The 26,066-nt window shown below is 46.8% G+C and overlaps 2 protein-coding genes across 2 annotated transcripts; both read right to left on the bottom strand.

Annotated features, from left to right (window-relative positions):
- Positions 1-5,103: 5,103 nt before the first annotated feature.
- On the bottom strand, positions 5,104-17,295 carry MCM5 (minichromosome maintenance complex component 5). The gene is made up of 17 exons (XM_026052237.1): positions 17,248-17,295; positions 16,777-16,949; positions 16,066-16,192; positions 15,824-15,952; positions 15,204-15,376; positions 12,989-13,144; positions 12,078-12,244; positions 11,277-11,448; positions 10,984-11,095; positions 10,129-10,272; positions 9,711-9,776; positions 8,394-8,570; positions 7,840-7,952; positions 7,223-7,351; positions 6,721-6,863; positions 5,925-6,052; positions 5,104-5,487 (listed from the first exon to the last, which is right to left on the bottom strand). Exons 2-17 carry the CDS (start codon positions 16,941-16,943, stop codon positions 5,386-5,388), a joined length of 2,205 nt encoding a protein of 734 aa, XP_025908022.1. The 5' UTR covers positions 16,944-16,949; positions 17,248-17,295; the 3' UTR covers positions 5,104-5,385.
- A 2,433-nt stretch (positions 17,296-19,728) lies between these two features.
- Positions 19,729-25,782, bottom strand: HMOX1 (heme oxygenase 1). Its single transcript, XM_026052246.1, has 5 exons — positions 25,654-25,782; positions 25,209-25,329; positions 22,343-22,834; positions 21,621-21,729; positions 19,729-20,412 (listed from the first exon to the last, which is right to left on the bottom strand). The coding sequence occupies exons 1-5, from the start codon at positions 25,683-25,685 to the stop codon at positions 20,276-20,278; spliced, it is 891 nt and encodes a 296-aa protein (XP_025908031.1). The 5' UTR covers positions 25,686-25,782; the 3' UTR covers positions 19,729-20,275.
- Between the last annotated feature and the right edge of the window lie 284 nt (positions 25,783-26,066).

Genomic DNA, 26,066 nt, shown 5'->3' with positions numbered 1-26,066 from the left:
CCTGGYCTCTGCTTTTTCTCCCTAGTTTGTGACAGTTGCACTCACCTATCTGTACTTTTCAAAAAGATGAAAGCCAATGACAGCTGACATTATGATCGGAAGGAGGCCTTTCTATGCAAGTGGCAGAGCACTAAGTGAAAGAATGGGTAAAATCGCCTCTATGTACTAGAAGTGAGCGAATACTCTATTGCTCAAGGTGTGAAGTGGCTAAGTCTGCTTTTATTCTCTGTGTTGGTTTTGAAGCTGAGAGTCATATTTTTGGTCATCTAGGGACTTCCAGGTAGTGATTCTGTAACAAATCTCAATCAGACAGAACCTTAGGGGTGACCAGAAAGAGTTATTTTCACCAAAACTAAAGATCCTTCACCAAGGAGCTATATGATGAGTACAGWTCTGACCATCTTTGGAACGAGATGGTTCCAACATGCTATCGAAAGACTGGAGTGCTCATTATCTAAATACATTGGCATCGTTAGCACTCTGAAGACATGTTATGATAATTATGTCTTTTTTTACAGTCAGGACATGGAGGTGCAGAGATGTGATGTGATTAGCCAGTGGCCACATAATGAGTCAGTGACAGAGCACAGACTTGAACAAACATTTTGTAATTCTATTATAAGTCTATAACAGCAGACTTATCCCTGGACTACTTTTCATCTTTGTACTCTTATGCAGGATATGTGCAAGAATTACTACTCTGTCCAGCTGAGAATTACTAATGATGCCTCCTCGAAATTTCTCCTGCAGTGTGATGCTCAAAAAAGAGTCATTACTGATCAAAGATCTTGAGCTCCAAGATAATGTCAGAGCTGTGCATAACCCAGCTCCACTTCTTGTGGTAGAGCTGCATATATTAATTGCTAAACAATGTTGTCACAAGCTGTGTGTACACTTACATAACCTCAAACCATATAATCAGCCCCTTTCATAGCACGAAGAGATCAATCATCATGATCCCCATCACAGAAATATTCCTCTGTTCCATATCATGCCATGAGAACAACACAAAGAAAAATAAAGAAAAAAAAAAAAACAAGCTCTGCAGCTGCTAACACTCAACATGGCTTATGTATTCTGCGATTCTGTCTATTTATGAGTGATATGGTCAGTCATGGTCAACACCACAGAAAGTCAGCAGCCAAAATACTAACATGCAGTGCCAATCCAGTACAAAGAAAAGATCAATTGGAAAGAATGTGTGGAAGCTTGCAGGGTGAGGGAAGCAAGGAAGGAGAAAACCAGCAAGAAGAGTGAGAGCAGAAAAACTTGGTCACTGTTCTCCTTTCTCAATTTCTTTCCCTGGGCACTCTCTTTACCCAGTCCTTTTCCATTTCTGGGTGCTTTTCTAAGCTAGGGCAATGGAGACTCTCAACTCCTCTTCCAATGGCAGTGGTAACCGCAGGCTTTGGGTACTGCTTCCCCTACTCACCTTCACATTTGCCTTGCTCTTGCTCTGTCTCTGGCAGAAGGTCCATAGATAGATATTGCCARGATCTCCTGATGGCAGAGAGACCTGTAGGACTTTTCTGTCATATTGACACATGGACATACAGCAGGAAAATAGCCATGACATTACACTACTTTGGGGCTGTGCTGACCCTGCCTGCACAGGACACCTTCTCATCCTRCATTACCAAGTACTTCATCAGGGGCATCAGCTTGTGAGGGAAGTGGGATATTTTCTGCTAGACACTAGCAGTCTTGTGAAATTCATCTTGCCTTTGCTTGTGCAGTGTAATGCAAAAACAAGCAAGAAAAAAAAGGCCAAAGCAGATCTTTACTTCTTCCCTCTGCCTTCAGTGCATCTATCTTTTTGAACTGGTATGAAGCTCACACAGTGCTGCAAGCTACTGAGGTGATAAGTCAGAAGGCAGGCAGAAAATACTTGTATATTTCCCATAGACCCTTTTGGTCTATGGAAACAGGAATAGTGAACAGGAACTAGAAACAGGAATTGGCTGGAGATTTCTAGGAGCCAAGGATCTGGACTAATTATTCCCACTTTAACTTCCTTCATCTATGAAGCTGGTCTGGCTCATGGAGCAGAAGTTTCAGGCAATATTCCTTACCTGTCTAGCCCCACCTCTCCAGTTAGGGAAAGGTAGGGAGAGATGAGCTATGTCTGTTTTATCCTTTTTAATGGAAAAGAGAATTTCTTGTACCTGCCCTGGCCTTCAACATTGCTTGCTCCACGTGGTGCATGGAAGCGTGCTGCAGTCTCACCGAGGCCGTCAGCACCACGTGGGGAAGGCAGCAGGTGAGAGCCCCAGCAGCACATGCTGGTTGTACCCACTCATCTCCCCTTTTATTTGCGGCTATCACTTTGGTGCCTAGCTGGTGGAAACTGTAGAGGAACAGGGGGAGGCAAAACTGCTGTCCTATCTTCYCCTAAACCGCATATATTGCAGCCACAGGAGCAATGCCATCAGTAAAGGTGCACACCTGAGCTAGGCTGCCCATGCCTATACCACCTCCAAACTTTTGGTAGGGGCTAAGTCATCCTGTCCCTACCTTTGACTATATTTAACTTCCCACTCCTTGTGCAGGCAGGAGGCACGCAGGCTCTGTAATTGCATGAATTATGTGCCCTCTGCATGAAAGCCAGGCCAATTAACTGTGCCTCCTTCCCCTTCAGAGCAGTAGGGACCGAGGATGCTATTTGGGAAATGTCAGGGAGGCACAACATGTGTAATTGAGCACAGCAATATGTGCCCTGGCTCTACTTAAGCCGATGAACTCTAGCCTGTCCCTGTGGGAGAATAGGAAAGGTTGTGCTCTGCATGGAGGACTAAACCCCAGACCCTCTCCAAGCCTCTTTCAACCCCTCCTTGGTCTTCCTCCCTACTCTTGGTGTGCGGAGCTCACTGCAGTTGCAGAGGATCTCACAGCAAGCAGTTACTATGGCCATATGCAACGAAGAACCAACTCTGTACAACAGCACCAAGAATAAAAATACTGAATACTCGGGACCACATGGTCTGGTGTGAACACTGGAGCTAGCGGCTAACTCCACCAAACAGAGCCAAGTTCAGTTCAGGACCATGCTGAATGCTGATCCAGATTTCCAGTGCTCCTTGGACTCCTCAGWGGATCCATATTTATGGAATTAAAGCTCAAAGTTTCTTTCACATAGCTATGCAACATCAAGCATAGTAAAGCCAGCTGAACTGGAACTTCATGCYGTTCTGGACAGCATTTGCACAGACAGGAACAGCTACAAGGAGAAGGAGCTTTCAGGAAATGGATCATTCCTTGGATTCTTCGAGACAGCCTCCTTTTCTTTCCAGTCCTCCATGAGAGCCAGGTACACCCAAAAAACTGCAGAGTATGACAAGTGGGAGGCTATTTCCTCACTTTCCTCCTTTGTAGGCATACAGRGCCAGCCTGGCAAGGGCTGCAAGGCCACGGTGGTGGCCCCTGCCTCAGCTTCCCTTAGTCCATCCCCTCCAGGCAGGCTCCAAATTCAGTGCCCAGCTTCAGCCAAATCCCACAGTATGCCCTATGCTTCTCTATAGACCTATGCAAAAGCTTATAGGGATCCTGTTGGGCTTCCAAAGACTGCAAGGAAGTTCAGCCTTTATGGGAGAGCCAAAGGTCTGCAGACATACTCAATATCGAAACACTCCTCTGAAGCAAAAGCACCCACTGCCTCACTCAAATTAGGAGGTAGAAGAGCCTTGCAGAACCACAGCCCTGTATTCCCAAGTCTCTAGTACCCTCTGCTGGCCCTGAGGATTTGCTTTGCTAACAGAGGCTGTGTCATGTTCTTCTAGGGTGTATTTTTAGCCTGAAGGTCACTCTCAGACATGGCACTAGCCCCTCCTGTGCACGTAAGAGCTTCTCTCTTCTACAAATGCCCTGAGGCAGAACTCTTTTGAGGACWCAAAGTCCCTTGCTCAGCCCTCTCGCACGGGGCAGCTGCATGCACAGACCTACCAGCACATTCTGTCTTCAGGATRTGTAAGAGATCCTTAGAACATTACCAGTATTCTTAGAAATGACCGAATTTTGAGTGCAAGGACACACTTGCAGCAGATCGGGCAGGAGGAATTCAGGAGCATTGCTTCCTTATGGGAGCTACGTACCAAGAACAGCTCTAAGGTGGTGTTAGCYAGCAAGGTGTTACAGGCCAGTGCTTCCTTTAGCTTGAAGCTATGCAGAAAACTGATTATTGTGCATGCYGCACAGAAACCATCCAGTTTCTTATGCTGCAGTGATGCATGACAAAGAAGCTTCTTTTTGTGCAACCACGGGTGAAAGAGGGACAGGCTACCTCACACCGAGCAGTAAGAGAAGAAAGCTCTGTTCATCAATACGCTAGAGGCAAGAAGGTCTGTGTGTGGTTACAGCCAGGCATAAAGAGCAGCTGATGTGCAGGCAAGTGCATTCCACCGCTCTGAGTGCCCAAGGCAGGAAAGAGTAAGAGCCCAGGCACATCTCCCTGCAGAGCAGGGCACCCTGCCTCGAAGTCACCATGCACAAAAGAAGGGCTTGAAGCAATTGCTATTTCTATAAAGGTGCACAGCGCTTTGCCATAGCTACTACCCCCAAATCCCCCATCCTCTCAGCAGCAGCTGCACGCTGACAGAAACAAGAGGTTYGGAGCCATTCTGCCTACGCACGGAACTCAGGCTTATTCACAGTCATTTTTTATAGCAGGGCAAAGTGTTTGCCTTCTAAGGCCCTTTGATGGGGAGAGCAGAAGAGCAAATAACACCTTGGAAACACTGCGTCCTGTACAAAACACCAGGTTATATCCTATAAAGCTGCTTGAAGGCAGGAGAGACAGCAGCAGCCTGTGGTTAGTGACTCAATAATGTGCTTCCAGCATAGCTGAACCTACCAGAGCAGTTTGCACTAATGGGATTTATGCCTCAATGGGGAGATTGAACCCTGAGTGAAAAAAAGCATTTTACCTTTACATATGCTTGTGCTGCCCCAATTGCAGCATGGCTGTTTCCATTTTTGAGGTGAGTATGTGGTAGCAGTGACTGAGCAGAGAAGATAATGCAGAAGACACAAAACAGATRCCCTTCCAGCCAACAAAAGGGGTAAGGTTAAAACGCCCTCTGTCCCACCAGACAGCAAAGGATGCTTAAGTACGTAAGTCAGCTTTTATTTTAATGCAAACTAAAAGCTTTTTGAGTTCTGAGAAACAAAGGGACCTGTGACAGAATATCCARCAAAATGGGAACACCATCTGCCCTGAGCTGTGGTTGAAGATGGAGGCAGCTGTCTGTTCTGCTTCACAAGGAAAAGCTTCTTGCATCAGTGGGAAGGCAGCTTAGCAGGGCTCTCCTCCTCAGCAACCTCCTGGGGGACAGTCAGTAGCCAGCTCCCCTTTGGATGGCTTAGGCCACCAGAAAAGTGGGGTAAAAGAGGTTACTTGATGCGGTAGAGCACTTTTCGTTGCATGCGGTGCTGGATCTCTCCACGCCTCATCATAAGCTGCAGCACCTTGTAGATGGCATGTTCTGGGTATTTCTGGAAAGGGGAAGAGACAAGGCAATATGAGTAAGTGCGGGTAAAGCTCRCTATAGGTCATCAAGAACCAGAAACCTAGACAGCCTCTCCAAAGACGGGAAACCCTGTGGCATGAGCTGCCACATTCCTTTTTAGCTGAATTATTTCAGTTCTAASTGCAGTCTCACAAATCAAACAGTTCCAGTTTCTAGGCTGGAATCTACAGGCAAATATTGCTGGGTCCAGCCCCCACACCTCTGCAGAGAACAGCATTCTTGCCTCAGTTCCCCACACTCCGCAGTCTAATTACTTGCCAATTCCTGTGATGGATTGCAAAAGCAATTACCAAAGGGCTCTCCAGCCACCTTTCAGGGAATGGGTTTCACTCCGCAAAGCAATAGCCCGTGTTTTCACAGACACCCCCCACCATCAAGCAGGACCTCTGCAGCCCAGCCCACCTGCCGCATGAAGTCCTGCACGATGCTGTGCTCCGACACCTGAGAGCCGATGGCAAAGCGGCGCTTGAGCTGCTTCTCAATGCGCGACAGCATCTCTTGGTCCTCCTGCGTCGTGAAGCCTTCCGCCCCTACGGAGAGATGCTGAATGAGATCTCTGCACCACTGAGATGTCACCTTCAGAACCAGAATGCCTGTCTCCCTAACCGCCTGCCACACGTGAATGTCTCTAGTATCAGAGAGCTTTAGGGAAACTAAGCAAATTCACCATCAAATATTGCAGAGCTTCAAATGCTCAGCCAGACATGGTTCTAGCCATCAAAGCTTCCCTGAAACACTTCATGCCACGTTACTTCCAAAGGAAACCTAGTGTTCACCCCCATAGGAAACGTGATTGGAGTGCAAACATGATGAGAAACGATTAGTATCCTCCACCCCCATCACTGCACTCTGTCCTCAGGGCTACAAGGAATCAGACTCTACCCCCTTCCCTGTTATTGTGAGAAATTCCCCTGCCTGGATGATTTATATTCATCACTGTCTAGCCTCCTTGGTGAACCACTGCAACACAGCTGCACAGTAGTTCCTGTGGAAGCAAGGAGCCCTTGCTGCCATGTGCTCTGCATTACCTTGGCTTAGAAAGCTCTTCCAGCGCACATGGCAGCACACCCTGTACAGAGGATGCCTTTTAGCACCATCTCTGCAACTGCCAAGTGGTGAGCTTGGCTCCTCTTGCTCTATGCACCAAGGTCAGCTTCACTTACCCCACCAAAAAGCACCGCAGGCACCTCCACCTCACCTGACAGATTGCCCGACATGGCTGCATCAAGTGTGGACACCTGGAAGAGCCTCAAAGCCTCCTCAACATCTGCCTCGGTGGCGAAAGGCTGAAGCTTCATCTTGCTAAGGGATTCAGCGATGCGAACRATGGCCTCCAGCTGCCTGCGACCAATGGAGACATATTCCTCTTTCTACTGTGGTTCTAGCAGGCTCTCTCCTTCCCTCCCACCCATGACACATGCATATACATCCTTTGCTCAAGGAATCTCCTGCCCCATGGCCATACTTCCAGTACTGCCTGACAGTACATGCAGTCCATTCAYTGATAAGAAAAGGGTAACTCCTGATCCACAGGAAAGCTCCCCTAAAACTGAGGGCCGCACAACTGAACTAATTCTAACCCTTCAGAGTTTAGGTGGCACAAGGGCAAGAGTGGTACCCATCCCTCAGCGCATATGCCCCAGGCATCCAGGATCCATGATCTCTGTGCTTCCCAAAGCCCATGCTGAGAGGGTCCTCACCGGACAGTGATSGGGATGCTGGACCGACGATCACTCTCCTGCTCGTGCTGGCGAGCACCGCTCCGCATCAAGATGTAGCGGTTCTTGAGCTTCTCTGCAGCTGCTGCAGACAGGCGAGGGCCACACTTCCTGCAAAAGAGGGCAGGGAACCTTGAAGAGGCACCGCTAGGGTGGAAGTACTGGACAGGCTGTGCCTTGTCACTGCAGTGCAATAGCCTGAGGAAGTGAGAGGTGCCTCCAAGTTGTAGCACAGCTCCAGGCTACTCTCACTTCCTTTTCTTTTGGGCAGGGGAAATAAGGTCACTCAMACAGAGCACTTCAAAAAATGTGACTGAAATTGCTTTGTGGCTGTTGAAAACAGCCCAATGTTTTAAGAAAAAACTCCTAAAGAAGCACCTATGTAGCTCAATATTTGGTCATTCYAGATAACCCACTCCCAGGCAGGTAACGGCCCAAACAGTTGGTGCAGTAGCACCATGTAGGTCCCTGCACTTAAGGGACCTCAGAGAGCACATCTGTATTGCTCTGTTACTTGTGGTGTATTGCTCTGCCTGTGGTTCTGCCATGCAACCTGGCACTGACAAAAACGATGCCATGGGGAAACACCTTTCACTCACGTGCGACAGAAGGATATGAGCTTCTTCAGCTTGTTCAGCTCAATTTCGCCTTCCACGGCCTGGGTCTGTGTCAAAGCACTCACGTGTAAGGACATCACGTGCTTGGCCAGTGTCTAGGAAAGCAGAGGACAGTCAGGCAACGTAAGAATTCATGACTTCAACTGCAACGTACAGTCTTACAGAAAAATGGGGCAGCTTGTCTCACATAACTGTAATAAAGCTCCATCCTGGTAAGACCAATGTTTGGCAGAAAGTAACAGTGCTTTAGAGGACGTGGAAGAGGTTCAAGCTATGTTAGTGTTGAAGACAGGACTAAAGTCCCCTTCAAGCTAATCTTGATCTTACATGGGCTAGGATCAGCTGAGTAGAAAGAGGTTAAGGGACTCACAGGGCAAGAGTTAAAGTCACAACTTGCCCTAATGGACAAAAGGGACAAAGCAGAGGTTTTGTTTCTTCCTCAAATTCTCAGCTCCCAGCTACTTGCCCTGCTGCCCTTGGTCAGCCTAGCAGAAACCTTTTGCAAGTTCTAGCTGAACCCACAGGCTCCAACCCACCAAGTCTCGCTCTTCATTGTGCTCATCCTTGACGATGAAGATCATGTCAAATCGGGACAGAATGGTGGGCATAAAATCGATGTTCTCCTCGCCTTTGGTTTCATCCCAGCGCCCAAAGACTGAGTTGGCAGCTGCAAGCACTGAGCAGCGGGAATTCAGTGTGGTTGTGATTCCTGCCTGCAAGGAGGAAAAAAGGCTAAGGTCAAGATCACATTCATATAACAGCAGGATTAGGTAGCTATTAACCCATTAAAAAAAAAAAAAAAAAAAAGGTACAAAATGGTATGCAAGGACTCTTATCCTTAATCACCTATGTTTAAATAAAGCTCTTTAAGTGGCAACCAATTGCTCTGTTAGGGTTCCACATTGGACAGAGGTCATCACAGCAGCTGTTGGAGGCTGGACCAGCAATGTCTACCTGGAGGAAAATTAGCTTCAACTGAGACTTAGCTCTGAGCAACCTCATTTAAAAACCCTGTGTTAATGCCAAGAACACAAAAGTGGGTCTTTACCTTTGAATTAGAAATCCGAGCCAAAAAATTGGAGGCCTGGGACTGAGAATCCACCAGAAAAGGCCAGAGGGGGAAACACCCACCTGGGCTGGGTTACTATTATTGCAGGAATTTCAGAAGCAACACACATACACACACACACACAAAAAAAAAAGAACAAAAACACTAAGACAGCATGTTTGAGATGTAAGGGGAACCACAAAGGAAGGCATATCAGAAGATCTGATAGGACAAAGTGACCCAAGATATGAAATAGAAGTGTCTGGGTGCGTGACAGAGAAGGAATCAGACTGGAAACGTCCCTGCTGGTTTGAAGGCAGCACCGTCATTAAGAGCACAGGGCAAGAAAAAGTTGCTCCAGCTACTCTGTTAAGAGGGACTGAATAATAAGAAGTGTGTCAGAGCAACCAGGAGGGTGGAGAGCTGTAGCTAAAAGTGTTGAACAGTGGAAATGAAGAGAAATTCTGATTTGAGGGAGACCAGGAAGTCRGGCAATTTCTGTAGGTTTTGGAAGCAAGATAGGAGGCGAGGGGAGAGGAWAGAGCTGAGGGCAGGGAGAAAGCAGGGAGAAAGGAGGCAGAAATGACACAGGAATGTGAGTGACACTACTAATCTGTACAGGAGCAGAGCTGGGGAGGAAGTTCAGTTTCAGCATATTCAGGCTGCCTGAACAAAGACAACCTGATGCCCACAGCAGGGACTACTGGTCTCAGATCACAGAAACCAATAACTACTAAAAACTCTGCCTGGAAATGCAACTCTAAGAAGTGCAGCTCTGGCAAAAAAAAAGTGTGTGGCAGCTCACCTTTGCAATGGAGATGGTCTGCTGTTCCATGGCTTCGTGGATGGCAACGCGGTCATCCTCCCGCATCTTGTCATCAGAGAAGGGAGAGAGATTTGGAAGGAATAGGAAGGAAAAATATATGTATCATTTACCTCTATTGGATTTCAGCCAAATACTGACTGATGTTGACCCCCTGTTAATACCTGTACTCAAGAGCATGGTACATAACAAGCACAACCTCCCTCCTTCGAACCACTCCTTGGATGCAGAATAGGACTGTGGAATCTGGGAATTACTTTGTAGTTCCATTTCCTTTTACAAAGGAAAAGGAGGGTTTCCTAAGAGATGACCCTCTTCTCCTACAGCTCTGAGCTAACCAGAGAAAGACTCACAGCACAGTGAGTTTTTTCCCCACCGTGATGCACTGCAGCGTYGGTACCTTGTCAAACTCGTCGATGCACACGACTCCCCCGTCTGCCAGCACCATGGCTCCTCCCTCCATGAAGAAGCTTCTTGAGGAAGGGTCTCGGATCACGGAGGCTGTCAGGCCAGCAGCACTGCTGCCTTTCCCAGATGTGTACACCTAGCAGCATGTGGGACAAGGAACAGGACCGACCATGAGCCACTGCAGGATCTAAGAGCTCATCACTCCAGACGGAGAAACGCTATCCCACCACACTGCAAGGTCTGCCTCGCTACGGTAAGAACYCCATAGCCCACATTAAATCCAGGCCTGCTGGATGCAGAGCAAGATTTTTGCATACTTCCAGGCACTGGATTCAGGAGTTGTGATGCTCTGGAGGGCTTGAAGACATATAATTACAGGTAATAATAGAGAACACAGTGATTCATTATTAGGGGGGCTGCTGCATTCACTTTGCTTTCCCTCTGAGGAAACAAAGCAGTCCAAGGCCGAGTTTAACGGAAATTACAAGAAAACACATCTGAAAAATAAAGTCTCATGCCTGAGCTCTATCTGGAGCTCTGTGCCCAAGATGCAGTCAACTTCATTTATTCTGACCAGTCGGCCTTTATGCTTATCAATTCTTTAGAACGAAGAGCGCCTGCAAACAGCCAGGCTCATCTTGTAACAAAGTGCATTACTTGTTTCTCTTTCCCTCCCTCATCCTCTCTTGCACACATTTCTCTTGTAGGCTAGCGTCTCTGCCAGTCTAGCTGTGCATGTATGGACAGYCTTCTGTTTTGACCATGCTCTGGTGCTCTGTGCTATAGAAGGAGCAAAAGAAATAAGCTGCACTGTAAGCGTATGCATTATATCACGTGTAACACCTACCCCAATTGGTGAACACTTCTCCACAAACTTCAGCAGCTGGGATTTGGCCGTGCCAGGGTCACCCAGCATCAGTAAATTGATGTCTCCTCTGCGGGTCAGCCCATCGGGAAGCCTGGTGTGACAGGGTGGGAAGAAGCAGAACAGATGATGAACATTTACTCTGACAACAACTTATTGCTGACAAGTGGCTAACAACTGTTAGGACTGACAGAAGACTGCACAAGTGCTCTGCTCTGTACTCAGGATGATACCCCCAGCCACCACCCCGTCTCCATCAGGCTGTTTCTTCTCACCTCTTGCGAGAGCCTCCAAACAAGAGGCAGGCAATAGCCTTTTTGATGTCGGTGCTGCCATAGATGGAAGGTGCAATGCTCTTTGCAATTGTCTCGTAGATGTTGGGCATGGCAGCAAGGCGACGAAGTTCCTCCTCTTCTTGAGGGGTCACTGAGCCAGCAAAGCTGTGTCCTATAGAAGGAAGAGTAGAATGAGGCACAGCAAACAAATGCAGAAAGACAGTCTCTGTCCCCAAAAGCCCTTCTTGCAGATCATGTCAAATGTCACCACTTCTAGAGACTAGAAAATACAGATGTTTGCTAATCCAACAGGCAGGCTGTTTCCTTGGAGGCTAGGGGAAGGAAGGGACTGAGTATACAGCAGAGCTGGAAGGGGGAAAGAGAAAAAAAAAAATGATCTTGGGCTAAGCAGCTCAGGAAAAGCCAGAGAGAGAATAACAGAATAACAGGCAGGACTGTTTTAAACACACAGCTTAATCTTAACTGTTGAATTCAGTCCACATCTTCAGGGACAACTTAGTGAATTCTCATCAAGATAAAAGTACTTAAGCTGCATGAAGGATCCAGGCTGAAACSTCATTTAATATCATTATGCAGGAGTCATACAGAACCCTTGAGCAAGTGCAGAGGATACAGGGTGAGCTAGCCCCTCTGGACTAACTTCTGCCATTTGCTCTACCTGCAAAAGTGTATGACTCAGGCTGCGATTTTGTAGTCCTTCTTGGGGGACTTATTAAGCAACAGGACCCTCCTAACACCATACTATCAACACAACAGATAGGAAACAAAACCAGCCTTCACCTGAGCCCTCCACATCCACCTGGATGCCCACGACACGGAGGTAAGCGCTTCGGATGCCCACACCCACGTTGTCACGGCTTTTGTTCTTGCTCTGGGCAGACTTCTTGATAGAATAGATGCCCATTATAGTGACTCTGTTCCCTGGGACCACTTTGTCACACAGGTACCTAAGAGGAAGAGAAAGCGAAGGATGTCAGAGACGGAAAATACTGCTCCAGCAACACCTGTTAGCCCCTCTCTTGCCAAACCCAGAAAAATTTTGAGGCACAAATGCTCAGCAGCAGTAGCTGTTGAGAAGACAGAGCTGGCCAAGGCTATGTCAAAAATCACAAGGGGGTGTTGAGCTAGTTTATAGCTTTTGAATGCGCTCACTGGGGTTCCCATGCGAGACCAAAGCAACATCAGCCATACTGTCCAGGCCTGCTGAGCTATCCAGCTAATCAGCTTGTGAGGAAAAGGAGTAAGCAGAGGCTGCCAGAAGGAACAACATAAGATCACTTTGAGACGGAGCAACATGTCTACAGTTTGGCCCAAGTCTTTCCCAAAACAGATGGGCGACATCCCAGGGGGTCACTGTCACCTCTCACATCCCATCCAGCTGCTTCCCAAACTGCATAGTCCCCTAGATATGTGGCATGGCTAATGGCCACAAAAAACAGCTGTGGAAATCACAGGAGGAAGAGGTCAGCCATCCTCAGGCTATGGCAGCTCTCAAAATATCTTGGCACTGTTGTGAAGCAACCACTTAAGTACACAGGCATGTGCAAATCTGTGCAATGCTCCCAAGGACTGACGCAGAAAATGCCAGAACATCCATTTCAACTCATAACTTCTTGCCAGGGAAGAGCTCAACCCAGCATGGGCCATCTGAAATGTCCTGTGGGACGAGCGGGATRGGGGACTTGCTTTACCTGTCACAGTAGAGCTGCATGTGTCGAGGCATCTCCCCATGTGGCACAGCGTCTGGAGACTCTTGGAGCTTCAGGACCTGGAAGTCCACACACTTGCACTTATCTGGCATAATGAAATATGGGTCCAGCGGGCACTTTGGGCGGCCAGCCTGTTCTCTGCATAGAGATCAATCAAGGAAGTTATACGACTGCCAGTAGCCAGGAGACATTCCCTCAAAGCCCCTTTTGTACAGACAAGGGCAGCCCAGAACAGCCCACSCTCCCAACAGTACCAAGCAAGCCAGAAGAGCTGTCAAACAAGCCAAACCAAAGGTTCACCTGACCTTATATCTTGTACGCAACAGCTGCCAAAAGCAGGTCTTAAGTTCAAGCTATCAGAGCAAGTTGAATACATAGTGGTACTTCCCCTTAATGCTCTTCCAACCTCCTTTTCCCCTGTTAGCTAAAAGCAAGGAGGAAGGTAATTCAGTAATTATACAAAAAGGAACAGTAAAGACTCAATGACCTGACAGAGCATTTTTCTTTATAACTTCATGTATGAACCAAATGTTAAGTGGTTTCTGTTGAGAAAGTAATTAACGATGTGACAAGACTGTCATCAACCTCTGTCTCTTGAGACACCGGCTCTACGTATCTGTCTTGCTATACTACATGTTCTTGGAGACAAGGAGCGCCTCCACATCCTGCTGGCTTCTCAGTACATCATTACTGATGCCTGACTCCATGCCAGCAATGACGGGGCTTTCAAGAAGGATAACATGAGAACAAAAAAACCTCATAAATGTCAGTTCCATTCAAGATAGGAGGAGAGGTGCCTGCACTACAACTCTGCAGATGCACTTCTGCAGTCAAAGATCAGGAAGCAGGTACTCTACAGAATAAAAGAAACAATGATTCCTATCCCAAAGATCTTGTAAGCTGCATTAAAGATGAGGCACAGAAAGAATTAGCAGACATGAGATCAAACACACAATCCATTGTAATCAGTCATATACAAACATTATGGAAGATCAGATGCTGAAATGCAGGTCTAGAGGAAGAAAGACTACATCTTATTTTCTGTCAGGTTTCTTTTGGAAAAGAAATGATATCTTGGGCAAAGAAGGGTGTAAGAAGAGATGAGGCTTTGAGAAGGGATTTTAGGAAGGTCTGGAGAGCTGTGGAGCAGTTTCTGAGTCTTTCAGTAGGAGCACCTGAGAATCCCAGCCTTTGGGATCATACAACAACTTCTGTTTGCAAGATCTGAGATTTTTCAGAAACATCTGTGAAATTAGTTTTCTCTGCAGCTGAGTGAGAGGCAAGCAATTAAGAACCACCTATGAAAAAAATCTCATGCATAAATCAAATGGGGCTGATTGTCAAAGGAGTATTTTGTTTACCTTAGCTCAACATTTATACACAGCATTTGGAGCCCTCTGCATCTTAAGTGAATGATTTACATGAATGTGAAAGTACACAAACACTGTCTACACTGCTGTACCTTAAAACCCTCATAGGATACATTCGGACAAATTACTCAAGAATTTATTCTAGCTCTGCTAATATTTGCCAAGAATCACTGGTCTAATCAGTAGCTACCCAGTAACCTGGTCTGAACTCACAGATTACCCTGATTCGAGCAGGAGCTAGGACTAAAGACCCTGACATCCCTTCCCATCTCATTTAGCCYTTGAAGAGACAGTTAAGTTTGCCAGCAAAGCAGTAGACTAAATGAGAAAGGTTGAGCTGCTGCCTTAGCAGATTAAGTGGCACATAGCTGCAGTGACAAAGTCAGCTGATTCCTGGGATATTTAGAACAGAATAACAGTTTGGAAGGGGAAAAGCAAATTTTGTATGGCTAACCAGAATGAGGTAATTGGTAGGGCAGAGCTGAAACAACCCTGAGGCTAATCACAGAAATAGGTCCAGTCCCTGCCATGCCCCATATATATGAAGAAGCTCCCAGAAACTGCAACGACAGATAGCCTGGAACATTGGTCACACAACATCCATGACCACGGCTACTCCCAGATGAAAGGAGTTAAAAGCTGGAGCTGGCCACAGATGAGGGCAGGCACGGGGATAACAGGAAGGGAAGAAGCTCAGAGCAGCACAGACCCTTCCACCTTGTGGGCCAGAGAGCTGACTCCATGTAACAAACATGGGATGAAGAAGAAGGGAGAAATAATCTTTCRTCCCACGACTCTGTCACATTCATCCTCATTCTGGTCCTTACGTGTTGCATTTCCTGGGCAGGGCATAACCCTCCAAACCGGGGCGCACGGCGATGTTGCTGATGGTGTTACGGCAGCTGCGGCACTGGATCGCTATTTTGGTGGCTTTGGCTCTCACAGGCGTTGCTGCAATTACAATCCCAGGGATCTTCACAAGGTGGGACATCTGGTCAGACTGAAGGGGAAAAGGTGCAGGGAAGGTGAGAAAGCATTGCACTGCAAGAGTGATAAGAAACTTAACCATACTATAGGTGTCAAAGAAACGCAGGAGTACCATGAAAATAAACAAACAAACAAAAACCTACACTTCCTGGCAACTCCCCTCTCTTGCTCTGCAGGAATAGGGGAAGGCTGCATGACTTAACTACTCTACCTTCAAAGCACGAGAGTTAAGAGGACAAAACACTACATACAAAACCCCCCCAACAGCAATAATGCCACCAAGATAGGAACCAAACAAAACAATCCTGCACAGTCAGAGTTAAGCTGCTGGGTGTTCTTGTTTATAATTAGTGAACAACCCATGTGCTGAACCAAGAAATCAAGTACCTAAAGTTCCACCAGCAATCACACCCGCACACAAGCAACCCAAATCCTCCACACTGCAGTAGTTTCACCTCACCTTCAGACTGCGGATGTTGGCAGCGTTGGCATCTGATCTCAGCATGACCTGGATGTCTTGCAGAGCTTCTTCACCCGAAGGACGAGGGCGGGTGACCTCATCTGCAACTTCTTTTGCTGCTTCTTCCAACTACAGGGGGAATAACTAGGCTTTTACCAGCATACTATTGAGCACTGTCAGGATTGCTTCTATTACATGAGTGAACATCAGTGCACCAGATCTCCCATTTCCTCCATCCTTACCAGCTGAAGGTGCTCCGCTGGTTGCTTGTACAAATAGTCCGCAAGATCTTCATCAAAGCTGGCTAAGTCTTCCATCTCCACCTCAATCCAGTACTGACCCAGGTTATAGTGGCGTTTAAGTTCATCTCTGCAAGGCAATAGGCAGTAAATGTTTGCAGGGCAGAAAGCATCAATCTTAATACACATGTCCAGCCAACATCCCARAACAGCCTCGTGACTTCACAGGCTGCAGAGAGGGCAGGTTCTGCATGGAGTTCTTAGTTTGGAAAGGAAATTGGGAAAATATGCAGAGCAYGCAATACTCCCCTTACAAAAGTGAGGTTGCAAGAAATGTGGAGATGACAGTTGAAAGATTTTCCCAGCCTTGCATTACATGTCCTCATCTTCTCTCTCACCAGTCTCTCCAACTTGCAGATGCAAAGCAATCACCAAGGGACCCTCAGAATTTCAGAGGGCCTAAGTGATCAGCATTTTACCAATTTTCATACACCAGACTCTCCAGGTCAGACCATACACAYACCATGCATATACTATTACACTATTCTTACTACCACACTACTCTCTGCTGTTGCAGGCCCAATTACTGCCTACAAATCCATGAGAATCCGTGAGAATCTTCTTCAGCCTTCCCATAAACTCAATGGGGGACATGTCTTATCCTAACAAAGCGTAAGATCAGGGAGGTGAAGCCACCGTGAGCTGGGGCAGCACCTGTATTTGAAGGTGAAGCCCGTGCGGTCCGTGCCCACGCGGTACTGCCGCAGAAACTCCTTGAACCGCCTCTGCAGCTGCGACTTGCGGATCTGCCCCTCGTCGGCCGACGCGTCGCCCCCGAAGCTGTCGCTGTAGTAGATGCCAGGGTCGTCGAAGCCGGACATGGCTACCTGGGTGGGGAGAAGACAGGGTCACCCCTTTCCCACCCCGCCCCCAAATGGATCCCACTTCCCGCTGCCCTCCCTGCTACCACATGGTCCCACATGCTCCACCATTACCCCAGGAGCCCGAACCTGCACTCTCCTCCTGCACCCCAAAGACCTCCCTTATCCCAGGGGTCCCCCCGCCCCCACACGATGTTCCCGCACCCTCTGCCCCACCGATTGCGCCAATACCCCCCAAGCGCCCCCCACACGGCTCCCTCCCCGCGGGACGGACCGCAGCGTTGGCCCCCTCCCCGCTCCGCACCTCGCCGCTGTCCAGGAACCAGCCCGCAACTTTTCGCGGCAAAAAAAAAAAAAAAAAAAAAAAAAAAAAAAAGGCGCCAGGCGGGAACTGAACGGATCAGGCGGCGCCTTCCGAGCGCGCCGCCGCCGCGCGCTCCTATTGGCCCGCGCCCAGCGCCCGCCCGCAGCGCCTCGCTCCGGATTGGCCCGTCGCTCCGGACTGGCGGCCGCCGCACCCTTGCCCCGCCCTGCTGGCCCCGCGCGCCCCGCCCCCTTTGGGCCGGGCGCAGTTTGGCGCGAAAAAGCCGCGGGAAAGGGAGGGGAAAGGGAGGAAAATGGCGGGTTGGGCGGGACTATTTGGGGCATGCGGTTCGGGGGAATCATTGCTGCGGGGGAGGAGGAGATACCGCGCCAGGCACCCAGAGGCGAGGGGATCTGCTGCCGAGCGCGACACGGGTTAAGGGACACCCGCTAAGGGACGCACCTGAAGGGACACGCATAAAATAGAGTGGCGATGGCTGTGAGGCTTGAGGGTGAGGGGGGGCAGTGGGAGGGGGGGCGGAGAACAGCCCTGTTTCCTGGATTTCTTGTCTCCCTCCATGCTGGGGCGTCCAGGTGTTTGCCCAGGAGTTGCCCAACAAAGCCCCCAAAACGTGCCATCGGTGGCGGGCCTACGTATCCTTGGGCAGTGCTGAGATGGCCCTTGATGCCCCGCCAAGAGGGGATGATGGAGATCTGAGAGGGTTAGTTAGTGTTTTGATCAGTGCTCCTTTGCCCATAGAGGTTGTGGAGTCTCCAGCCTGGGAGATGCTCAAAAGCAACCAGACGCAGTCCTGGGCAGCCTGGTCTAGGTGGCCCTGCTCCAGCAGCAGTTTAGGCCAGGTGACCTCCAGAGGTCCATATCAACCCCAGCCATATTGCAGGTCTGATGTGTTGGGTACCACAGGCCAGACAAGGAGCCATGGGAGATACTGTAGAGTGGCTTCAAGGCCCCTTCTATGAAGACTACACGTCTTACACTTGTGCCTTTTTAGGGTAGCCCTTTTGGAATGTAACTGCTGACAAGCTCTGGCATCTCCACAGGACAATGAGGGCTAGTCCATAGCTCAGGTGACAGATCCATGATTTGAACATTCCAGAGGAAAGAGAAGGAGAGGAAAGAATGTGCAGAGATTGGTGGTGGTGCAACAGGCCAAGAGCCAAAGAAGGCTGGATGAATAAAGAAAATAGCCCAGTCTAGGACATACTGGAAAGGAGAGCAATCCCAAAAGCTATGGAGCAAGCCCAGTATGCATATTAACACGTTTTAGGATATATTTACTCTGGTATGCTTTTCTGCTAATTAGTACTGAATTCTGGGGGAAAGGTGTCACTGAGCAATCATTATGGATTACAGAAAGTGTGGTAGTGCACATACTAAGCGAAAAATGGAGCTGGGAAGCATAGTGCCTTGCAAGGAAGATTTTCACAGCGCAGGATTTTCACAGCTGTAATCATGTGGTAGGGAAGCCAGATTTTTTTCATAAAAAATCATTGATGAGTACAAAACAAAGTTTTAGGTTTTATCTCTGCAAACTTGCTTTAGGGCGGCAGAGCAGGGCACCTGGCTTTGCCAGAGTACAGAGGTTTTCTGCGCTCCTTGGCATTTATTTGCATGTTAGGGGYATTTATTTGCTATGTTGAATGAACATAATGATTTAGTTGAGTGTGTTAGAGTAGATGGAACTTAAATTTGAATTGATGGAATGAATTTGAATGAATTGTTATTTGGTTTGAATAGTTATCACCCTGTTTTTCAAACATTTGACTTTTTTTAAACAATTGACTTGTTTTATTTTTTTTTCCCAGGGATTGGTGAATGAGTCCAACTAGGGAAGTATTAAAGGGCATTTTGGAATAAATATAGGATAGACAAGCCTGAGAACAGTTACAGTTCATCTTTCTCACTGTTTTATTCTGCAGGACCTGCCTTCTGATTCTTGCTCTTTGAGTCCTGGACCTTAATGTAGATGAGTAGGAGTACATGTCTTTGGGATGAAGGCCACAGGCAGAACAAGCAGCATCATGAAGACAGGTTCATCACAGAGATTCTTTGGATAGGAAGAGTTGAAAGGACTCTGAGCTGACGGACAACAGCTTTGTTGGTATCTACTCTGTTGCACTGAAATTGCACCCACTCCTGCAGGGACGCCTGGCTTGTGGCCATAACAGTAGCTGGCCCCAAACTCAGACCTCCAGTTGTGAGTGAGCAAAGGGAAAACAGAAAGCTGTGTGTGGGGGCTGTCACTGTGAAGCTTAAGAAACTTGTGAAAGTTATCATTAGGATAGAGTAGAATGGAGTCTGGCACTGGTAACTCCCACTTTTGTCTGGTTATTGTGTGTGGAGGCAGCAGCTCCAGAAGATGTAAAACTGGGAGGCAGAAAGGTACTTCCATTCTACCCCAATACAACTGTAGCAATAGGAAACAGCAAGCTTGAAGACTTTACATTGATGTTTATTACGTGTATAAATTATCTTACAAGACCAACATTGTATCTTCAACAACCATRTTATGCTTTAAAAAATGATTTGTAAAAGATTTAATCCTCTAGTGACATATAAAACAGTATATATAACCCAGAGGAACCTTGTGGCTCCACAGAAAGTGATCACCGTTCCAACTAGCAATATAAAATATTGAGCAAACAGAGCTCCAGAGACCTTTTTATTTCTGAGGTGAGACAAGATATCAAATATGCATTTCTGACCTTGCAGGATTTCTGCAGGAACTCTATAAAGCAATGAGTTTCTGGTCATTGCTTTTAGGTCTTTTCTGCCCTTATGTTCTCGTGGTAAGTTTAGTCTGTGGCCTAATTTACACCAAGCACAGGAGAGATTTTGCCTGAACCCCCTTAACACTCTCTTTTGCTTTCTAGGGAGTCTCCTAATGTTAGTGAGAGAGCCAAGATCACAGCACCCAGCCAAGGAGAATTTCTCTCAAAAGGACTGGGGAAGACGGATTAGTTCATAGGAAGGGAAGGCATTAGAACAAGGTGCAGGTCCTGCTTGTTCACATGGCAAATAAGCCCACTGCAACTGTYGTGACCAGGAAGCTGAGTGCAAGGATCCACCGTATGAGGGGAGTGTTGGACAGCATTTCTGTGTGCCTTGTGTTTGTGCTCTCTCTTTCTTTCCCAGACRCTGGACCTAGATTAAATAGAAAAGAAATAAAAAAGTTGAAGGAAGGTACGTGTGTGTCTACTCCACAATGCTAAGCAGACATTGATGCAGTTGTTTTGGGGAGAAGGAGACTGCTCAAAGTCCAGTAAGGCTGGAGGAAGGAGTGACAGCAGATTCTGCTCTGCTTGTATTTGGGATCTTCTCTTGTCTCCTTACTTGCTTATACATACCTATAACAGATCCTGAAGAGACTCATTCAAACCTCTGACACATCCAGAAGACAGTTAAATGGTTAAACTTTAAAGGCATTTTGTCTTCTATCTCAATGATTTAATCAGTTAGGCATTTTATGACTTAATAGGTACTCCTTAACACTCCAGACAAATAATTACCCTAGAGCAATTTTAGAATGGGGCTTCTCATCCATCACTGATCYTTTTATCACAATGTGTAGGTCATAAGATTTTTCTTATGTAAACCACATCTGATCAGGGAAACCACTTTCCTCTGTGGACATCTGAGCACTATCCAAGCTGAGTCACAAGTCTGACTCCATAAAATGTGATCRCTTTGCCAGCAAGAGCGTTACTGGCTATATAGAAAGGATCCCTGCACAGGATCTGCACCTTTGCCAGTAGATGGAGCCTTTTCAGTGTTGCAAAACTGAATGGGAGCCTCTGAAGCTCCACTTCCACTGCACATTCATATTTCATGCTGATTTTAAACCTAGTGCATTTTCATTGATTTCAGGAAGTATTTTCAGTAAATACATCTGGGAGGCATGAAAAYTACCACAGGAAGATTTAGTCTGAAAGGGGAGGTTCTTGGGTAAGGTTGTATGTCTAGAAGAATCTTCTGTCAGCATCACAGTTATTATTTTAGACCCCAAATTGCAACTTTTCCTTTGTGAACTCAAGGCCAGATTCCCCTATGGTTGAAGCTTTTATGGCTAATGAACCTTACGTGTATTAAAACCTCAAAGGGAGAGTGTGTTATCTCTTCCTTTTTAAAAGCTTTCTCACAGACATTCTTCATGGAGAACTCAAATATGTCACCCCTGCTCTGCCATGCCTGGAGGGAGCTTCTCACACACCAGGGCCCCTTCTTGCTGACTCTTGGTGAAGAAATGAAGCAAGTGCCTCACACTTATTTCGCAGTGGCTTGTACAAGCAAGGAAGGAGGAAGAGAAAACCACAAGGGGCAATTTTAAGCAACTGCTGTTGGAAATCTCTTACCATGTTCATATGATTTGTTAGTGTTCCTTGCGCGAAGCTCTGCCTTCAGCTGCACAGGGTGACCATTTTCCTGGCCCTTAGACACTAGCTSCTGCAGTGCTTCAAATACCTAAAATGAATGAACACTGGCACATTAGACAGGCTTCTTTCTTCTTTCCCTGGACCCCTTGCCCCTGCCCCAGGCACTTTAGGAACTAGAAGAAACCACGAGTCTTCAACCCAGTGGTGCCCCTCCTAGTACTGGTGCCCCTTTTACAAAGAACATAATGTAGCTGTGGGCTCAAGAGAGTGTCTTTTGAGCTCCTTGTACACTTTACAGGCTCTCTCTAAAGCTTCCTGCTCAGGAGAAGGCCCGTCTTATGACAGGCAGGAAAGCAAGGTCTATGTGTATCCAGTTAGGATTCACAGAGGAGTTTCACAGCTTTACTATGGAGGTGGGGCAGGTAAATATCGATTCCTGCTCCCTGAATAGAGCCTCATTTATATCTAAACACCACAAGAAAGCGCTTGATTTCAAACCCTAGGGGAGGGAGAAGGATCTTTCAGAAACTGGTTGCTCATTAGACTCCCAGGTAAGACAAGTGGAACTGTCTGTCTCTTGACCTAACCAACAGCTTGTTTTGAGCTCCCCACCAGAAATATCAGCTTTGCCTTTCCCCAGTAGCTGTTATCTTGTTTGAGGAAAGGGTGTGGGCAGACAGGGCTCGTCAGTTGTTACTCACTTGTATATTTAGCAGGAACGCTTTCTTGGCTTCTTCTAAGACTCTTCTCTTAGTGGCAACATCCATCTCAAGGGCATTCATGCGRGAGCGATAGAGCTGTTTGAACTTGGTGGCATTAGATACGCCATCAAAGGTGAAGAAAGCCAGCCCTTCTCCRGTGCTGGGCAGCTGCAGGGCCTTTTGGGCAATCTTCTTCAGCACCTGCCCCCCAGACAGGTCTCCCAAGTACCGAGTATAGGCATGGGCCACCAGGAGCTCTGGTTGTTTCTTGCCTACATAATGGAGTCTCTCTACGTATTTCTGAGTAGCCTCGGGACATGGGATTTCATCCCTCCAATTGCTGCCGTAGAAGTATTCCAAGTCTTTCTCCAAGGCGGYTTTCCGGTGCAGCTCCGCCGGAAAATAAACAGGAGCATAAACTGGGTTATTCTTGTTGTGTTCAATCTCTTCCTCCAGAGCAGAGTAGATGAAATACAGGGAGGCAGTAACCAGCTGAAATAGAAGGAAGGTTATGAGGCACAGCTCCATCTGTTTGTCTTCCAACTTTTCGGACAAATCCCCCAATTAAAAAAAATTACTCCAAACTCAGCCCTTCTCTGATCCTGTGATATGCACACCCAAGTATGAATCATGCACMTATGTTATGTTGCTGTAGGTTTTGCACATGGAAAACAGAGTTGGAAGAGAATGAGACACCMCCTGGCTGCTCCTCTTCTGTTTGAGGCAGCATCAGGTGAGACTAAGCCATTCTCAACAGATGTTGGTCTTACATGTCCAGGCTGCTGTCTGCAACTTTAAGCTGAAGTTCTGGCAGCTTGACATGATAGAAAATGCAGCCCTATTAAATCATGTCTGGGCTTCTCTTCAGTCTTCCCTGTCAACAGATTTTTTTTTTTTTCCTTCCCCCAAAGGTGTTATTTTCYGGTGTATTGTTCAAATCTGAATAGTTCAAGATGTGCCTTTCTTTTGAGGGGCGCTGTGAGATGATGACATACCCTGTTTACTGCTGCAGCCTATTCATCCTGTGGGCAACCCACCATCCTGGGAACTGAGGCACCACTGCTYGTCATTCGCATTTCTAAGCGGGGTTGCCTGTTTGCTTTCCCTTCAGTTGTCCCAGGGAGATAAGATACAAAGGGGACTGAAAGCACAGCTCGCCTCTGAAGGATGCCTTTGTGAGAGATCACTGCGAGGCTGTGTATTCATTTCTATTTTTAAACCATTGTTATTGTTGTTTTTCACAGCTTACGCGATATTTTTTTTTCCTATCTGCCATTCTTTCGACATAGTGCAAGACAATCCAGCTGTGTTSTTTCCTTCCCTGGACTTTCTACTCTTAAAAGCTATATATACATATATATATATGTATATTTTTACATGTGCACCATCTCTTACTGAAATCTCTCATCAGCAAAAAAGGGTAAAAAGTGAAGGCACTGTAGTATAGGTGAGTCAGACTTGAGGGAGAAATTRTACCTAATAAGACAGAAGTTGGTTTATTCTCCCACAAAACTATTAGTTCTAGCAGTAAAAGAGCTGCCACTTCAACTTTTCCCCACTGTGTCAGCAAATGGACTTTGATATACAGACTGGCAGCAGTTGGTTGCAGAAACATTCAAATATTATGGAGTCATGTTTCAGGGCAGATACATAGGTTTGCCAAGAGGGTAAACAAAAGAGTTTTTTTAAACAATAACTTGTTATCTAGCTTACCGGAAAAGAAGCAAAATATATGAACATTGCCTAACAAATTAATCTAATGTAACTGTTGCTTTCAGAGGCAGATAGTACTTTAGTGAGAAATGTAGCTTTTGAAAATCACCATTTTACTTTTTAAAACTCAGTGTCACTTTTCATCTCTGCTGATTGCCTGTGTTTTCTAAAAACTGAGCTTTATTCCTGGATTTTAGAAGTTTGTTTTTTAGGTTACTACTGACCTGTCTCAAAGTTCATTTCCTAGCAAATGCTACWGCTGGCACTCAACATTAACAGTATGCTTAATTGTGTATCATGAATGTAACCTGTCAGAAATAAGCGCTCTATTTTTCCTACTCCTGTGGATGTGTTTATCAAGGAGCCATTCAACAACAATGTAATTAAGCCACAGGTCAGATTAGTAGCCAATATTTACACATCCATGTGTCACATCCTCTAGCTTCCGAGGAATTTCTAGCTCAGGTGTCTGCCTTGTTTTTAGGCATGGCTTTATTACGTGGCTCAGTTCACGTTATTTTGCCAGGTTAGATACCGACTTAATGTCTGCAAATGATTCTGTTAATCTAAGAAAAGCAACAGGCTCCTACATGTTCACTGTAGATGTGGCTTGCTCAAAGTCACTCTGCCTTGGGTAATTGCTCCTGATCTCAACTCTCATATAATTAGTGATAAATACAACACTGCGAGATTGAGTGCCCAAAATGATCCTACATTTCTCATTATTCCTTCATTATTTCTAGCTGTAACTGCTTACAGTATTCTAAAGTATTCTCCATTCTTGTTGGCCATTCTGCTACTCATACACCTCCACAAAGCTGTATCTCCATTAAGTGTCATTGGCCATAATTAACACACAGGCATTTATAGGGAAAGATAAAAGCAGTTACAATCTCTTTGCATTTTTATAATGCTTCAGCTTGGCTGCTTGTCCACAAAATATTCTCATATTCTGTCAGAGAAGCCTGTAAGATCCTAGAGTACTGAAGTTTGGTCACAAGCTTGTTTTGCACAAGAGATGCTGATACCAAACAGCTGTGATGCACAGGGCTTCCTTTGCCCCTCAACCATTAGTCCCTGCATAGCCTGTCTGATCTAGCACAGCATTCTCTGACAAGGAAATGCCGTCCCCAAGCAATACTGCTGCAAGTACCTTAAATTCATGGAGCGACACTTGTCCCTTCTGGAAGTTCTTCATGAACGGCGTGTTCTCTGCCTGCTCGTGCACCTCCTTGGTGGCTTCCTTCATGAGTTCTGACAGGTCCCGCGACATGCTAGGGAAAGGGAGCAAAAGAGATGTTGGTCCTGTCATTGTCCTCCTGCAAAATGGATTTTAGCAATCTAGGAAGAACAGGGAAGCCTGAGAAGGCAGGGAAAGGAACACAACATTCTTCCTGAGAGCACGGATGGGAACAGGGGAGCGCTAGTATCCCAAAYACTGACTGAGGAGGACTAAAATTGTCAGACTCCAGCCAGAGGGGAAAGAAAGAGCACGCTGTTCACAGCAGAGCAGAAACGGGACAGCACACTTGAAAACAAAGGGAAAAATACAATACTTTTGGCTGGAAATTTCCCTCTCATTCCCATCCCACTCTCACCTCTCCGAGCTGTGTGTCTGGGAAGTTTCCATGTTTCCCCACTTCTTTTCCTCCTGCGTGTGCGCCTGTTGCTGCTTCTTGCCTTTGCTTTCCTGCTTCCCTCCAGTTCCCAGGGCACCGTGAAGCACTGGAGCTGCTTTGCCTGCCTGGCTTCTGCCTCCAGCTTTATACGTGAGCGGGTCACGTGAGCAGCCAAACTGCTGACCTCAGTGGTGAGACAAACTTCTTGCAACACAGCTGCACTTCCCCTAGCAGCATGTTTGTCACCCTCTTTGCCTGCTGCCCTAGGAATCCAGCTTGGAAAGGCAGAAGGAAGTCACCTGATTTGTCCTGACAACTATGCACAAATAAAAGGATGTTGAAAAACTTGGGTTTTCGAGACTGCCTGGCTTGTTAACCCTTTCAGCCCAGTG

The sequence above is a fragment of the Nothoprocta perdicaria genome, unplaced genomic scaffold (genome assembly GCF_003342845.1).
Source record: "Nothoprocta perdicaria isolate Ctin4 unplaced genomic scaffold, notPer1 scaffold_86, whole genome shotgun sequence".
Lineage (NCBI taxonomy): Eukaryota > Metazoa > Chordata > Aves > Tinamiformes > Tinamidae > Nothoprocta > Nothoprocta perdicaria.
The sequence above is the reverse complement of the archived record's forward strand: the minus strand, read 5'-3'. Positions and strand labels throughout refer to the sequence as shown.